The sequence below is a fragment of the Pseudopipra pipra genome, chromosome 25, assembly GCF_036250125.1.
Source record: "Pseudopipra pipra isolate bDixPip1 chromosome 25, bDixPip1.hap1, whole genome shotgun sequence".
Taxonomy (NCBI): Eukaryota; Metazoa; Chordata; class Aves; order Passeriformes; family Pipridae; genus Pseudopipra; species Pseudopipra pipra.
In genome coordinates, this window is record NC_087573.1 from 6,661,764 (window position 1) to 6,677,126 (window position 15,363).

At 46.9% G+C, this 15,363-nt stretch overlaps 1 protein-coding gene across 2 annotated transcripts in view; it reads right to left on the bottom strand.

The window, feature by feature from the left end:
- Nucleotides 1-303: 303 nt before the first annotated feature.
- The window catches only part of CEPT1 (choline/ethanolamine phosphotransferase 1), a 31,683-nt gene continuing 16,623 nt past the window's right edge, over nucleotides 304-15,363 (bottom strand). The window contains exons 5-9 of one of the 2 annotated variants that reach the window (XM_064635868.1): nucleotides 9,948-10,032; nucleotides 5,691-5,822; nucleotides 3,803-3,961; nucleotides 2,579-2,704; nucleotides 304-1,272 (exon numbers count right to left, since the gene is read on the bottom strand). In XM_064635868.1, coding sequence (XP_064491938.1) covers nucleotides 1,153-1,272; nucleotides 2,579-2,704; nucleotides 3,803-3,961; nucleotides 5,691-5,822; nucleotides 9,948-10,032 — 622 coding nt within the window. In that variant the 3' untranslated portion in view covers nucleotides 304-1,152. The remainder of the gene's footprint in view (nucleotides 1,273-2,578; nucleotides 2,705-3,802; nucleotides 3,962-5,690; nucleotides 5,823-9,947; nucleotides 10,033-15,363) is intronic. The other variant, XM_064635869.1, reaches the window with a different exon arrangement.

Genomic DNA, 15,363 nt, shown 5'->3' on the forward strand with positions numbered 1-15,363 from the left:
CAAGCTCAGGGGCTGAACTTCCCCTGGGAAGTTCATTAACAATCCCTGGGAACTTCATTAACAAGCAATTAAACCCTGTATTAAACCTGACTTAAGTTACCCTGGTGCAGATTCACCACATTTAAAATGGTATCAAAACAAAAACAGTGGTATTAAAATAGGGAGAAAAAACAAAAACAAAGCTTACAGGAAAAGCTCCTGAAGATCCTGGAAATGACAACATGATCCACAGGAAAACACTGGAAAACTGCTCTGGAAAACCCAAGTCCGAGCAGGACAGAGCAACACACATCTCAGGCCAACTGTTGCCCTCAGAATTCTTCTTTATTAAGAGCAGAAAGGAAATTTTGCCTTAAGTTTTCATACATAAAAAAGTAAACAGTAAAATTTTCTTTCTTTCTTTCTTCCTTCTTTATAGTCTTTTTCCACCGAAGAAAATCGCTTTGAAATAAAGTTGTTTTCTTTTTTTTTAGATAACGTTTATTTAAAAAAATAAAATTAATTGAGACAAAGATACCACACTATTTTGCATGCCGGGCACCCCTTTGCCTGCAGAACCCTGTTCAACACGTCCTTTTTTTCTTTCCAGCACAAAAAACCCCGCTTTTTTCTCTGTTTGTTTGTTCGTTTTTCCAAATGCACAAGCAAAAAAAAAAAAAAAAAAAAAAGAAAAACCAGCCCAGCCCGGGCTCCAAGGCAAGGCAGTGAGATACCTCGGGGTGTTTGTGTGTTTAACCAGCTCGGGTCTTTAGTAAAATCAATCTGAGTGGAACTACGGGAGTATTTCACTAGGAGATGATGAGAGATTAGAACCCAAAGCAGATCTGGCTGCACTGACACTACGTTAGAGACTCGTGGGGATCCGTTCGCCAGAGAGTTAATTTGGAATCAAGGGAATCACAAAGACAGAGCGTTATCCCTGCGTGCTGTTCCCAGGCCCGGAACCGACAGGGCTGACTGCGGAGCTGCCTCTGGAATGGGCTCTCCCGAGGCAGGAGACTGTCGGGGAGTGTCACCGGTCCCAGAGCCAGAGTCAGACAAAGCGACCGCGATTATGAATTACTTGGGTCTCGTCGCGCCTCCGCTCTCCTCCGTCACCCGGTCACGCAGCAGAGCAACCCCTTCCTGGTTTTCCTGGCGGCTCCCCGTTCCCTAGTGGTGGTTGGAGTGCGAGGGGCGGCCCTGGATGCGGAACACGTGGATGTGCAGGTGGGCGGCGATCTGGGAGCAGACGCTGACGCAGTAGCGGAGCAGGTCCAGCAGGGACAGCACCTGCGGGACGGATACGCTCGGATCCCCTTCCCGGAATTCCCAGGGACACGCTCGGATCCCGCTTCCCGGGATTCCCAGGGACACGCTCGGATCCCATTCCCGGGATTCCCAGGGACACGCTCACATCCCCTTCCCGGAATTCCCAGGGACACGCTCACATCCCCTTCCCGGAATTCCCAGGGACACGCTCACATGCCCTTCCCGGGATTCCCCCCGCAGCGGGACAGGCCCACACGCTCCGGGATTCAGCAGCGGGGCTGGTCTGCATCAATTTAACCTTCAGATCTCCGGGAATACTCTTGGAATCGCAGACTGGTTGGGCTGGGGGGACCTCAGAGCTCCTCCAGGTTGGAAAAGAGCTCTGGGATCTTCCCAGCCCTGCCCCAGGCAGGGACCCCTCCCACCATCCCAGGGGGCTCCAAGGTTATCCAGCCTGGCCGTGGACACCCCCAGGGGTGGGGAGTCACTCCAGGAACAGTTTCTGGGGATGTTGAGCTTTTTTCCAGCCCTGTGACAACACAATTCCAGCCTCTGACTCTCAGTTCTCCAGTCAGAGGAGGGAAAAGAGTCACAGCAGCTCCAGAGATCCTGGGAAATGCCCCCTTACCTCTGTCATCATCATTATTATTAAATATTAAATAAATATATCAATATTATATAGCAATATGATTATATAAATAATAATAATGTTAAATATTATTAATAATATCTTCTAGTAATTAATACTACTAGAATAATTAATATTTAATAATTAATATGCTCCTGGATAATAGAATCATATTGTTTAATATAATAATATAATAATTTAATAATAGTTTATAGTTATTATCACCATCATCCTGAGATATTTCAAGGAATCCAAATTTCTCACTTTTCATAAGAATATTTTACTGGGGGAGGGGGAATTCCCCCACATAAATGGTATTAAAAAAAAACAAAAACAAAAAAACTAAAAATAACCTAAAAAAAACATTAAAATAACCTAAAAATGAAGAACAAAATGGAGAATGAAATGGAGAACAAAATGGAGAATGAAATGGAGAACAAAATGGAGAATAAAATGGAGCACAAAATGGAGAGTAAAATGAAGAATAAAGAATAAAATTTATGAAATAAGATAAAATGAAAAATAAAAAGTAAAAAAAATAAAAAATAAAATAAAAATAAAAAATAAAATTAAAAAATTAAAATAAAAATCAAATAAAAATCAAATAAAACAGGTCCCCTCCCTGTCCCAGCCCCGTGCAGGTGAGCTGGGCACAAGCAACCCCATCATTAGTGAGAGAACTGATGAGCCCCCACTCACCAGGGCGATCCAGAGCACGAGGTACTCGTCGATGAAGCTGTTGAAATACTGGTCCAGGAAGAGCAGAGCTGGGCCCAGGAAAGCTGTGTCGTACAGGTGCATCTCACTCTTGGTCATGTGAGCAACCTGCAGGGGAAAGAGAGCTGCTTACAGGGGAAAAAGAGCTTCCTACAGGAGAAAAAAAGAGCATTTTAAGAGAGGAAAAAGAGCATTTTAAGAAACAAGCCCAGGCCAGCCAAGGCAGAACACACAGAGCCAAAAACCCAACCCCAGTTCAAGCCACACAGCTGCAAAATATCCAGTATTTCAATCCTGTTTGAACGTGGGGTTCTACAACTGCAGGAGTTACAAGGTTTGCAGAGAAACAGCTTTTATTTAGAGCAAAGGATGCAGCCCAGGGAAAAACCCAACGTGTTTTCCAGCCCACAACCTGTTCCTCCTGCCAGGAATAAACCAGAGAAAGGGGAGCAGAAAGGTGATTTTTTTTTAAGTTGAAAGTCAAATTTGGAAAGTTTAGCTGAGCCTGGAAACAAAATTTACAGCTGCTAAAGCTTCCAATTCAGAGACTTTTGGAGTTTGTCTCTCCCTCCACCTCTTTTTTCCCATTCCATGAGGTCCCCACCTTTCTCTGGGTATGATTTGATGATGTTTTGGTGCCCAAGTGAGGCCTTCCCACCTCCCTCCCTGCACAGATGGGCTCCCACGCTCCATCCTCCCTGCACAGCCCAGCTGGAAACGGGTCTTGGGAAGGGATAAACTCTCCTTCCACCAGGAATTCTGTTCCAGATGCCCCAGACAGGGAGGGTGGGAGGCAGGGGCTGTTGGACCTCACTCACCTGCTCCCTGGGAATCATTTCAACCCTGTTTCCCTCCAGAGCTCGGAGTTAAACCCTCAGTGAGTGTCCCAGAGCTGTGTCACCTCCTCCCTCCCTCCCCACGAGGGCCTTTCCCAGCCCTGTCCCAGCTCTTTCCCAGCCCTGTCCCAGCTCTTCCCCCACGAGCACAGAACTGCTGTTTCTGTGGTGACCAGGAGCTGGGGGAGCAGAGCTGGAGACCTTCAGCTGCCCTTTCACACACAGGAGGGCTCTGCTGCAGCTCCAGGCTCCCCAAATCGCCTCCTCGGGGCTCCAAAGGGCACAAGTTACCCATTGGAACCCCCAGGAACTCCCAGTTTTGCCAGAAGTTTCCATGGAGCCTGGAAGGGGCAGGTCCTGCAGCACTCACCACCAGCTTGTTGGTGATCTTGGCGGAGACGCAGCCGAAGGTGAGGATGTAGAGGCAGGGGTGTCTCTCGAAGAGCTGCACGGCCGATTTCTTGTAGATCATCACGGCCAGGGCGAGCACGGCCCCGATGTGCAGGAACGGGGACAGCACGCTCGTGCCCTGGGGACAGGGAACGGGGTCAGGCAGCAGGGGAACCCCCCTGGGCTGGGAAAGGGGGTCAGAGAGCAAGGGAACCCCCCTGGGCTGGGAAATGGGAATGGGGGTCAGAGAGCACGGGAACCCCAAAAACCCTCCTGGGCTGGGAAATGGGAACGGGGTCAGGCAGCAAGGGAACCCCCCTGGGCTGGGAAAAGGGGTCAGAGAGCACGGGAACCCCAAAAACCCTCCTGGGCTGGGAAATGGGGGATGAAGGGAAATTATCACATGAAAAATGGGCCCCCTGAGGCAGGGGGGGAACAGCTGAGGGGGTGGATTAGGGAGGAACAGGGGCTGAGGGGATGGATTGGGGGGAACAGCTGAGGGATGGATTTGGGGGAACAGGGGCTGAGGGGATGGATTGGGGGGAACAGGAGCTGAAGGGATGGATTTGGGGGAACAGCTGAGGGATGGATTTGGGGGAACAGGAGCTGAGGGATGGATTTGGGGGAACAGGAGCTGAGGGGATGGATTTGGGGGAACAGCTGAGGGATGGATTTGGGGGAACAGCTGAGGGATGGATTTGGAGGAACAGTTGAGGGTTGGATTTGGGGGAACAGCATCTCAGGGGGATGGATTTGGGGGCACAGGAGCTGAGGGGATGGATTTGGGGGAACAGGGGGTGAGGGTTGGATTTGGGGGGAACAGCAGCTGAGGGGATGGATTTGGGGGAACAGCTGAGGGATGGATTTGGGGGAACAGCTGAGGGATGGATTTGGGGTGTGGGGCAGAAAACCCCTGTGAGGCAGCAGAGCCAGGGGGCGGGGGGGGGCTCAGGAGACCCTCCCCAGCTCCTGTCCCACTGCTGGAAGGACAGTGCTCAGCTCTGAAGGACCAGAACTCCCTGAGGAATCTCCTGGGAAGGGACTTTGCACTGGATTTCAGTGTGAGCTCCCCGGGGTTGCATGTTTGGGTATTGGTATAACCTGGTTTGTGTCAGTAACTCAAACCCCCAAAATCAAAATGCTGGCACTGCTTCCAATCACCCATTTTAAACCTCTGACTCCTAAATCTGCTCTTCTTACACACACACACAATATTAACTTGGGTTTTTTTCCCAAGCCAGGAAATGAAGTGAAAGGAAAATATTTCACCTGGAGGGGGAATAAACAAAATAAAACAAAGTAAAATAAAATTAAATGAAATTAATTAAATTAAAATAAAACAAAGTAAAAAATAAAATACAAAATGAAATTAAATGAATTAAATTAAATTAAATAATAAATAAAACAAAAATACAATGAAATTAAATTAATTAAATTAAAATAAAATAAAACAAAATGAAATTAAATGAAATTAATTAAAAAATAAAATGAAAGTAAATTAATTAAAATAAAAATAAAATATAATAAAATAAAATTAAATTAATAAAAATAAAATAAAAATTAATAAAAAATAAATTTAATTAATTAAAATATAATAAAAATAAATTAAAATAAAACACAAATAAAATGAAATTAATTAAAATAAAATAAAAAATGAAATTAAATGTAATTAAATTTAAAATAAAAGAAATTTAAAAATAAAATAAACCAAAACAAAATAAAATGAAATTAAAATAAAATAAATTAAATTAAAAATAAAATTAAATAAAACAAAATAAAATAATTAAAATAGAATAAAAATAAAACAAAATAAAATAAAAACACCAGGCGTGGCTGAGGAGGAGGAAGGGGCAGGACAAGGTACTCACTGCTATGGTGGAGCCATTTTTGCCAACTCCCCCTGTGAAGATCACACCGAAGTAGTTGGTGCAGGAGAAGATGGTTCCTGCCACAGTACAGAGAGCTGGGAATATTTTCACCTGGATATTCAGGATTGGAATCTTCATGGGAGAGAGACAAGAAGTTAAAAGGATGCACAAACAAACTGGCTTTGGGTTCAGGTTCCCCAGTGCACCCAAACACTCCACTTGTCCAGGGCTGGATTTGCTGGGCTCTGCCAACACAGGGATTGCAGTTCCTCCTGGGCACACAGGGAGACGTGTTCTCCAACAATTCCATACCAAGCCTCCCTCCAGCCTCCCACAAAGCCAGGCTGATCTCCAGGCACACGAGAAGAGCCCCCAAAAGTGGGCCAAGAAACCAAGAATAGCTGCAAGTCCCTCCAGGGGAGGGAAATTCCTCCCTTGTCTCTCCTGGAGCTGGTTCTAAACTCCCACCTGCACCAAGACCCAGAGAAACCCTCCAGAAAGGGGCTCTGGGCTTCCAGAAAGAGGCTCTGAACCTTTGGGCATGGCCAGGGAGGTGAGGAGAGCCCAGAGGAAGCACCCTGGGGTCCCTGAGTGGGGCAGGAGGGCTGAGGCTGCCAAAGAAGGGGAAAGGAGCCCAATTTCCAAAGTTCCCTTTGGGTTTAAGTCTCGAGCAGAACAGGAGGAAGAGAAACGACAAAAAATAGCCCAAATTAAACCCCAGGAAGTTCATGGAAGGGAGTGTTTGGAGATAACTGCCCCAAACTTCCCAACTTTATCTGGACCACCACGAGAAAGCTCCTCCCTGGGGAAGTGCTGTGGTGGAACTCCATGGAATAACCCAGCTCAGCCCCCCAGGGCCAGCCCTGAGGAGCCCCAGGGAGCTCCAGGTGTCTCTATTTTGCTTTAATTTCCCTCTCAGAGCAGGCAAACCAGGGAATATTTGGAGCTGGAAGCATCGAGTCCAACCTCAGACACCCCAAAACCCCACCCTGGGTGTGTTTTGTCCAGACATCCCTCGAACTTGAAGATCATTCTGGAAGGTTTTTTTTTTGTTTTCGTGACGTTCAACAGCTTCACCTCCTGATCCTCCCAGGGCAGAGCAGCCTGAACCCTTCCCACTCTCTCAACCCTGCCCTGGAGGTTCCTGCCCAGCCCAGGGCAGCTCCACAACACTCCAATGTATTTTTGCCTTGCTCAGGCTGCCTCTTTAAGGTAAAAAAAAAAAAAAAAGAAAGATTGTAGAGAAAAAATAAAGGCAAATAAAGCAAAAGGATGAATGGCCGCAGACAGGGCATCAGCCATCGATGCCAGGAGTTCAGGGCTTCCAAGGTCTCCCCTCAACCTTCCGAAAGTGGGTCCCTCTGCCTCAGAGAGGGAACTTTGGTATTTAAAGGATGGGGTGAAATGGCTTTTACAAGCACAAAAAACCACTAACAAGCTCCAAACAGGAGTCAAGAGACATCAGAGTTGACATTTCCCCGAGGTAAGTGGAGAAAAGAACTCCCAGACACGACAAAGCCCAGAGAAAGGTGCTCAGGGAGGGGCAGGAGGGGGAAATCACAGTTAAAGCCCCCAATTTGGGCCAGTTCTGCTTCGTTAACACCCTCCTGTCCCCTGCCAGGGGCAGCAGCACCAGGGAGGGCTGAGAGGGCAGAAATAACTCATCATTAATCACTAATGAGGAACAGCCACAGCCTGGGATCTGGGAGAGGAGGGGGATAAAAAGCTGCTAAATGGGGACAAAGTGGAAGCAGCAAAGCCAAGAGTGCGAAGCAGCAAAATCAAGGAAATATCAGATGATTTTAACTTTTTCCCTCTGAAATGTTCCCACAGGATGGAATTGCAGCCCCTGGATGTGAAACCAGGGGATTCCTTGGCTGTTATTCCATAGATCACTGCAGCCCAGGGAATTATTCCGACCCTCCTGGGGACTGGAAGGGTTTCATCTCAAGTCAGATCTGTGGGGAACTTCCCAAAAACCACATCAGGAATTCAAAGAAGGGACACAAAGATCCACATGGAACTTTACAAAAACCAGGAATTCTAGGAAGTGTCATCAAGTCAAATCTATGCAGAACTTCTCAAAAACCACATCAGGAATTCAGGGAAGTGTCACCAGCCAGAGGTTTTCCAGGGAAATCTCATTCTGTGTTCAGCCCTCTGAGACTCCAGGGAGCTGCTGGATCCAGGGACATCCCGGGAAAGCAGCGTTCCAGGTGAGAGCCAGCTGGGATGGTGGGAGGCGTCCCTGCCCAGGGCAGGGGTGGAATGGGATGAGCTTTAAGGTCCCTCCCAACCGCAACCATTCCAGGATTCCAGGAAACCTGGAGCAGAGGGGTTTGCCCTTGGAGCAGCTGGCACAGGGAGCTGTTCCTGAAAGAGCTGGAGAGGGACTGGGGACAAGGGATGGAGGAATGAGACACAGGGAATGGCTTCCCACTGCCAGAGGGCAGGGTTAGAGGGGATATTGGGAAAGAATTCTTCCTGGTAGGATGTGGAGGCCCTGGAAAGGATTCCCCAGAGGATGCCCCATCCCTGGGAGTGCCCAAGGCCAGGTTGGATAAACCTGGAGCAGCCTGGGATGGTGGGAGGTGTCCCTGCCCAGGGCAGGGCTGGGGCTGGATGGGATTGAAGGTCCCTTCCCACCCAACCCACTCCAGGATTCCACAATTCCAAATTTTGGTTGGGAAAATCCCGGCATGTCAATAGGAACACGTGGCAGCAGGAAGGGAACAGGGTCAGGGGAGGTTGGAAGAACCTGGATTAAAGCAAGGCTGGGATATTTTCCCAGAAAATTGCTGCCAGGAACTGCAGAGTTGGTGCCATCGGAGTTCTGGGATCTCAAACCCCAATAACGAGGGAATGGGCAGGAAAAGAGCCCATTTCCACCAGCTGAGGGTCAGGGAAGAGACCTCAAATCCCACACCCAGCCGGGAAACCTGGGTCCCGGGAGTCCTTCCCACAGGGCTGGATCCCAGCTGGAATGTGAAGCTGTCCATGGACTCTCTGCCTGAGGAACAACAACCTCCAGCTCCACATTTCCGAATCCTTAGTGCCTTTGGGGAGGAAAATCCCAGGAACTGCAGGACTTTTCTCTTGCTTCCAACAGCAAAATAAATCAGTATATGGAATATAAACTACATAATCCATGGATTAAACAAGTTGCCCTAAACTTGCTCCCTTCATCCCATTTTCCCAGTGATCCCAAACTCACCATCTCCCAGGAATTCTCCAGCTCCAGGAGTGTTTAAGAGGCTTTAAAAGGGAATTTATAGGGCCAGAAAGGAGGGAGCCAGGACAGGGACACCCAGTTTTATGGGATACAAGGAAAGGAAATGAATTAAAGCAACAATTCCCCAAAACCATAATCCTGCATTTTTCCCACCTGCTCTTCCCAGGGGAAAGTGGAATGTTTGAGTGCACGACCCCCTTTGGATCCCGTTATTTCCCTCCTCCCCCCCAAAACCAGAGCAAATCAAAACTCCCACCCCCAAATCCCAAATCCCATCAGACATTCCAGGGTTAGGAACGTTGCTGTGATTAGTGATTAATTATAATTATAATTAAGAACAAAGCCCATCAAGTGCCAGCTGACATGGCCTGGAGAGCCCACAGGAACACATCTATATCTATAGATTATATGGTTTTATATATATGAACATATAGATATAAAGTAGGTATTAAAACATATATAAAATAGATATATAGATATAAATAAAATAGATGCAAAATTAGATATAAAATAGATGCAATAGATTTAAATATAGATATAAATATATATAAATATATATAAATTATATATATAGATAAAACATATAAATATAGATATAGATATAAATATAATTCAAACATTCATTTAATCATTTAATCCCAATTTAAAAGGGAAAAAAAGACAATTTGGGGTTTTTCCCCCCATATAAATCAGAGTCAGCCCCAACCAGGCCCAATTATCCCCAAATCCTCATCCCAATTTAATGCTCCTCCACTGCCCGAAATCCAGGGAGGTTTTCCCAGGATTTCCCTGAAGGCCCATCGAAATCTGGGCAATATTTGATGTTTTTCCAGGTGTAAAATAACCTTTTTTTTTTTTTTTAGTAGCTCTGGCCCAGCCAGAACCAGGGAATTCCACGTGATCGACTCCAAAATTCCCATTTCCCACTTCTGAGGAAAATCTCCTCCCAAATCAACCCGTGCAGGGAATTCATCCAGGAAAAAGGAAAATAAATCAGGATAAAGTAAGAAGAGGAGCAGAATTACCAGAGATTGCCAAAAAGGAGGTCCTCCAATCACTGCCAGCAAATGCATGATTATTATGAAGATTTGCACTTCAGTCACATCAATTCTGATCAGTACAAAAAGAGCCAAAAAAAGCCAATTATTCCGAGCACTGAAGCAATTCCAGGCTGTTATTTGCAAGCTCAGCACAGCAGCTCTGTCATGCACCCAAAATCCAGGGAAAAGGGCAGAATTCCCCCAGAATTTAGGGAGAAAATCAGTGTTTTGGGTTTATTGGTGAAATGGACCCTGGTTATCCCAGTTATCCAGAGGAAAAGGTGGATTGGCACTGCTCAGGGCAGGAATAAATATCCAGTTTGAACCTTCTCCACCAAAAAACCAGGATTTATCAGAGATGCTGGAATGCTCAGGAGGTGTTTTAATGCCTTTGGGTGTTATTGGCCTTTTAAAGGCCTTTGATTCCCTCCCTTTAATCACAATATTCTCCCTGAGGCACCGAGTTTAAAAAGGAAACACAAATCCCTGGAGAGCTGGAATGGAAAAGGTCGGAACCAGGAGGGAGGAACCAACTGTGGGGGTGGAAAACTGGAGGAAAAGAGGGAATTTGGGGGTTTTTTAAAGGGAATGAAAAAGTCCTGGAGGAAGAAAGAGGGAAAAGTGGGAGTGGAAATGAATAGAGGGAAGGGGAAGAAAAGAAATAGGAAAGGAAAAGAAATAAATAGAAAAAAAGGAAATAATAATAAATTGTAAAAAAAAAGAAATAAAATAATAAAAGTAATAACAATGAAATAAATATATTAATATATTAACATATAATTAATGTATATAATAAAATTAAAAAATAAAATAGTAATGAATAATTAATAAAATGAAGTAATAATCAAGAGAGAAATAGAAATAAATAAAAATAAATAGAAGTAAAGAAACATACAAGTGAAACAAAGAGGATGGACTTGCTGGTGTGTTATATATTCTATATATAATATACATAATGTTATATATAACATTATATACTATATATAATGGTATTATATACTTTATATTATATATGTATACATAACATACATATGTATAATATAATAACATTATACATAATATATAATATATATAATGTTGTATAATTTTTATACCTTATATATATTACATATATATCATTTGTGATTTTATAGACACATAAATAAAATACATGTTATATGTATAACACATGGCTATAATATATAATGTAAATATAAAATACAGGCTATAAAACATATAAAATATATAAAAAAATATATAACCTATATAAAATATAAAATAAAATCTAATATATTATATATTAATATACATGATATATAATATACTATTTTTTTATATTCATAAAATATGGAATTTTTTTGCCTGTTGCCTTCAATGCCCTCCCAGCCCATGGAATCATTTCAGGATCAGCTCAGGTTTTCTCCTGGGGCTTTGGAAGTGGATTCTCTCATTTGGGGATCTCCAGCCTGGCCAAAATGCGGGGCTTTGGGGCAAAAATAATTTGGTTTCAGCAGCAGAACCAGGAGCAGGAGGGACAGTCCCGAGGCTGCGGCCAAATCCCATACAGACTATTTGGGATATCTGGAATATCCCCCAGAGCAGGGACAAGGGAAGGGCAACAAGGGCTTTGATGCTCCTCCTGCTGTCCTGTGGATCATGGAATCTGGGAGTGCTTTGGGCTGGAACAGCTCCATGTCCATCCCACACACCGGGATCAGGGAATCTGGGAGTGCTTTGGGCTGGAGGGACCTCAAAGATCCTTTGATTCCCCCCTGCCCCGGGCAGGGACAGCTCCCACCATCCCAGGGGGATCCAACCTGGCCTTGGGCACGCCCAGGGATGGGGCATCCTCTGGGAATTCCATCCCAGCCCCTCCCCACCCTCCCAGGGAGGAATTCCTTCCCAGCAGAAAGACATTGGAAGGAATCTCTCCTTTCATTGGAGTCTTCTCCCAGTTTTCCTCCAACAGCTTTGGCTGAACTTTCCCAACATCTGTGAAGAATCCATGGATCCTGCCCAGGGCAGGGCTGGGACTGGATGGGATTGAAGGTCCCTTCCCACCCAAACCAGCCTGGGATTCAGGATTCTGGAGCCCCTCTGCTCTGGAGCCAGGCTGGCAGAGCTGGGAATGTTCCCCTGGAGAAGGGAAGGCTCCAGGGCAGCTGGATCCCATTCCAGCCCCACACTCTCCTGCCTCCAGCTGGGCCTTGGCTAAAACACCCCCCCCCCCAAGGAGTCCCTGTCCCAATTCCCAGTTTTCCTGGTGCTCTTTGTGTGGCCTCAGGAATGATGGAAGCCCTGAGGGAGGGTGGGGAAGGTCTGGAAACCTCTGGAAGCCACACGACCCAACCTGACTCCATGTCTGTGCAGGTACAGGTGGATACAGGGAGCAAAGGGAGAAATAAACGGGAATGACTTCCCAAAAAGCCACAAGTTTTGCCACCCAAAAGACACTGGATTGGCACCAGTGTTCCCAAAAGTCCTAAACAGGGACTAAAAAAGTCCTTAAAATTGAAACTAAGTGGAAAAATGGGATTATAAAGCAAAGCAACCACAGCTTTGCCAAGGGGGATCCTGAGCAAAGGCACGGCCGGGAAAGCTCAACCCGGAATTCCAGCCTCCTCCTCAGTGGTTGACTCAGGATTAATGCTCTGCTGCAGGATTAACTGAGCTGGGCTTACACAAAAACCCATACATTGCCTCAGTCACTGGGCTGGTTCTAAACTGGGAAGCTCCCAGGAAAATGGGAAGGGAAAAGCAGGGAAAGCGCTCGCTCAGTTTGGATGGAGCCTGGCTAAAGCCTGGCTTTGGCTGGAGGTTGGCTAAAGCCTGGCTTTGGATGGAGGTTGGCTAAAGCCTGGCTTTGGATGGAGATGACTCAAGCCTGGCTTTGGGAGGGGTGCAGTGCCTGGGACAGGCTGTGCTGAGCAGTGACCCTGTTCCTGCCCCACTGTGGCACAAAAGGCTGGAGTGGCCCTTCCATGATCAGGGCTGGAGAACAAACCCCTGGAGCTGTGGCTCATTGAGCAAATCCGAGTCAAAAAATCAGGGAAAGAAAAGCAGGAAGCAGAGAAAGGCCCCTGGTCCTACATTCAGTGCCTGGTTTAATTCCTGCCATCACATTACTGACGCCCACGGACCCGCGGGACAGCAAAGGGATTTCTAGGCAAGGAGGGAAGGAGCCAGTTCCAAGCTGCTCTCCTCTCCCTGTGTCTGTCTCTATTCCCCCTCATTTCAATCCTGCATCCCAGGATCCAGGTGGGAAGAGCAGGAATGCCAGGAGAAGCCTCAGAACTGGGTTATTTTTAGGAAGGGGGATATTTTCAGCCACTTCCTCCTCCCTGCCGGGTTCTGTGCCTGATGTTTCCCGACCAAACCCGTCCTGTCCACGCTGCCCAAACACCTGGGACATCCAGATCCATGAAAACGGGGCAAAGGAAACAATCCCTTCTCCCAAGGCATTCCCACGCCACAACAGAGGGATGGGAAGTTTCCTGGGGCAGTTCCTCAGGGGACACAAGGAAAGCAGGTCCCAAACCCTTCAAAGGAACCCAGGGCTCTGTCAGCGGCTGCACAAACAAACAGGAGCCCCTGACGGGGTCTGAGATCCGGGATGGGAGTTGGGAGATCCTGGATGGGGCTTTGAGATCTCCAGGAACATTCCGGCAAAGGAGGAGAACAAAGGGCTGATGGAGACAAAGCAAAGGCTCTGACTCAACATTTCACACAAAGGGCCCTGATGGAACGATCCGATGGCAGGGCTGGGAAAACCTGAAAACAAGGCTGGAAAAAACTGGGAAAAACCTGAAAATAAGGCTGGAAAATGCTGATTCCGAAGCAAAGTGACAGGCACTAAATAATTAATAATAATTAAATGAGGAATAACAACCAGGAGCTCTGCAGGAGGGAGTGGGTCAGGCAGTGCCAACGCTGCCCCAGGCTGAACTAAGGGCTGGAAACGGGAATATCCGAGGGTTTAATCCACACAAAGCCAGGGAAGCAGCAAAGCTGGGAGTTGTAAAAGCCCGTTTCAGCCCTGCCTGAATTCCCAAGGCAGCAGAAGGTCTACAGAGCTTCCAGGGGCTCCCATTCCTGCAGAGACACGGAAACGTCTCCCTCTCTTTCCACCCTGCCTTGGGACAAACTGGAAAGCAGAGGAATTGCCAGTTTTCCAACTGTTGTGCAGTTTTCCAGCAGAAGATCCACAGAATCCCAGACTGGTTTGGGTTGGACCTTAAATCCCATCCTATTCCACCCCTGCCCTGGGCAGGGACACCTCCCACCATCCCAGGGGGATCCAACCTGGCCTTGGGCACTTCCAGGGATGAGGCAGCCACAGCTTTAAGGTCCCTTCCCACCCAAACCATCCTGGGATTCCAGGATTCTGGAGCCCCTCTGCTCTGGAGCTGGGCTGGGAGAGCTGGGAATGTTCCCCTGGAGAAGAGAAGGCTCCAGAGAGACCTTGGAGCCTCTTCCAGGGCCTCTTCCAGGAGAGCTGGAGAGGGACTGGGGACAAGGGATGGAGGGACAGGACACAGGGAATGGCTTCCCACTGCCAGAGGGAGGGATGGATGGGATATTGGGAAGGAATTCCTGGCTGGGAGGGTGGGGAGGCCCTGAGACCCTGGGATGGAATTCCCAGAGGATGCCCCACCCCTGGAAGTGTCCAGGGCCAGGCTGGAGCAGCCTGGGATGGTGGGAGGTGTCCCTGCCCAGGGCAGGGATGGGACTGGATGGGATCTGAGGTCCCTCCAAGCCAACCCATCCAGGATTCCATGGGAATGCTCTGCCTGGCCCAGGCTCTGCAGGCACTGGACTAACGTCTCCTGGAATGGCCAAGCTGGGACCTTTTCCCCCTGGACCCTGCAGCAGCTCCTCTGCTCTGCTCCCGTGGAAAACTCCCCTCATCCAGCTCCAGCAATTCCCTCTCCTCCCACAATTCCAGCTCTTCCTGCCCCACAGCCAGACCAAGGAATATCCCCCCATGATTGGATTTTATGGCTCTTTTCCCCCCGGGGCTCCCTGGGCACTCGGTTCTGTCCCAGCCTGGAATCCTGATGGAGCTTCTCCTCCCTTTCCTGGCCCAATTCCCATTTCCCCACACTGTTCCCAGCCTTCCAGGGATTATCAGCAAAGCATTTCTAAATTCCTGGCATTTCTGGCACCTGATCCCTCCAAGTGATTATTATTATTAAAATATACTATATAATAATTTTATATGTAAATAATATTAAATGTGTAAATGTTAAATATTATAATGATGGTGATGGTGATAATAATAATAATAATAATAATAATTAAAAAGAAGAAAAGGGAGGAAAAGAGAGGGAAAAGAAAGGAAAAAGAAGGGAAAAAGAAAGAATAAAATAAAATAAAATAAAAGCCAAACAGTTCTTGTTTCTGGTGGGAAAGTGTTGAAATG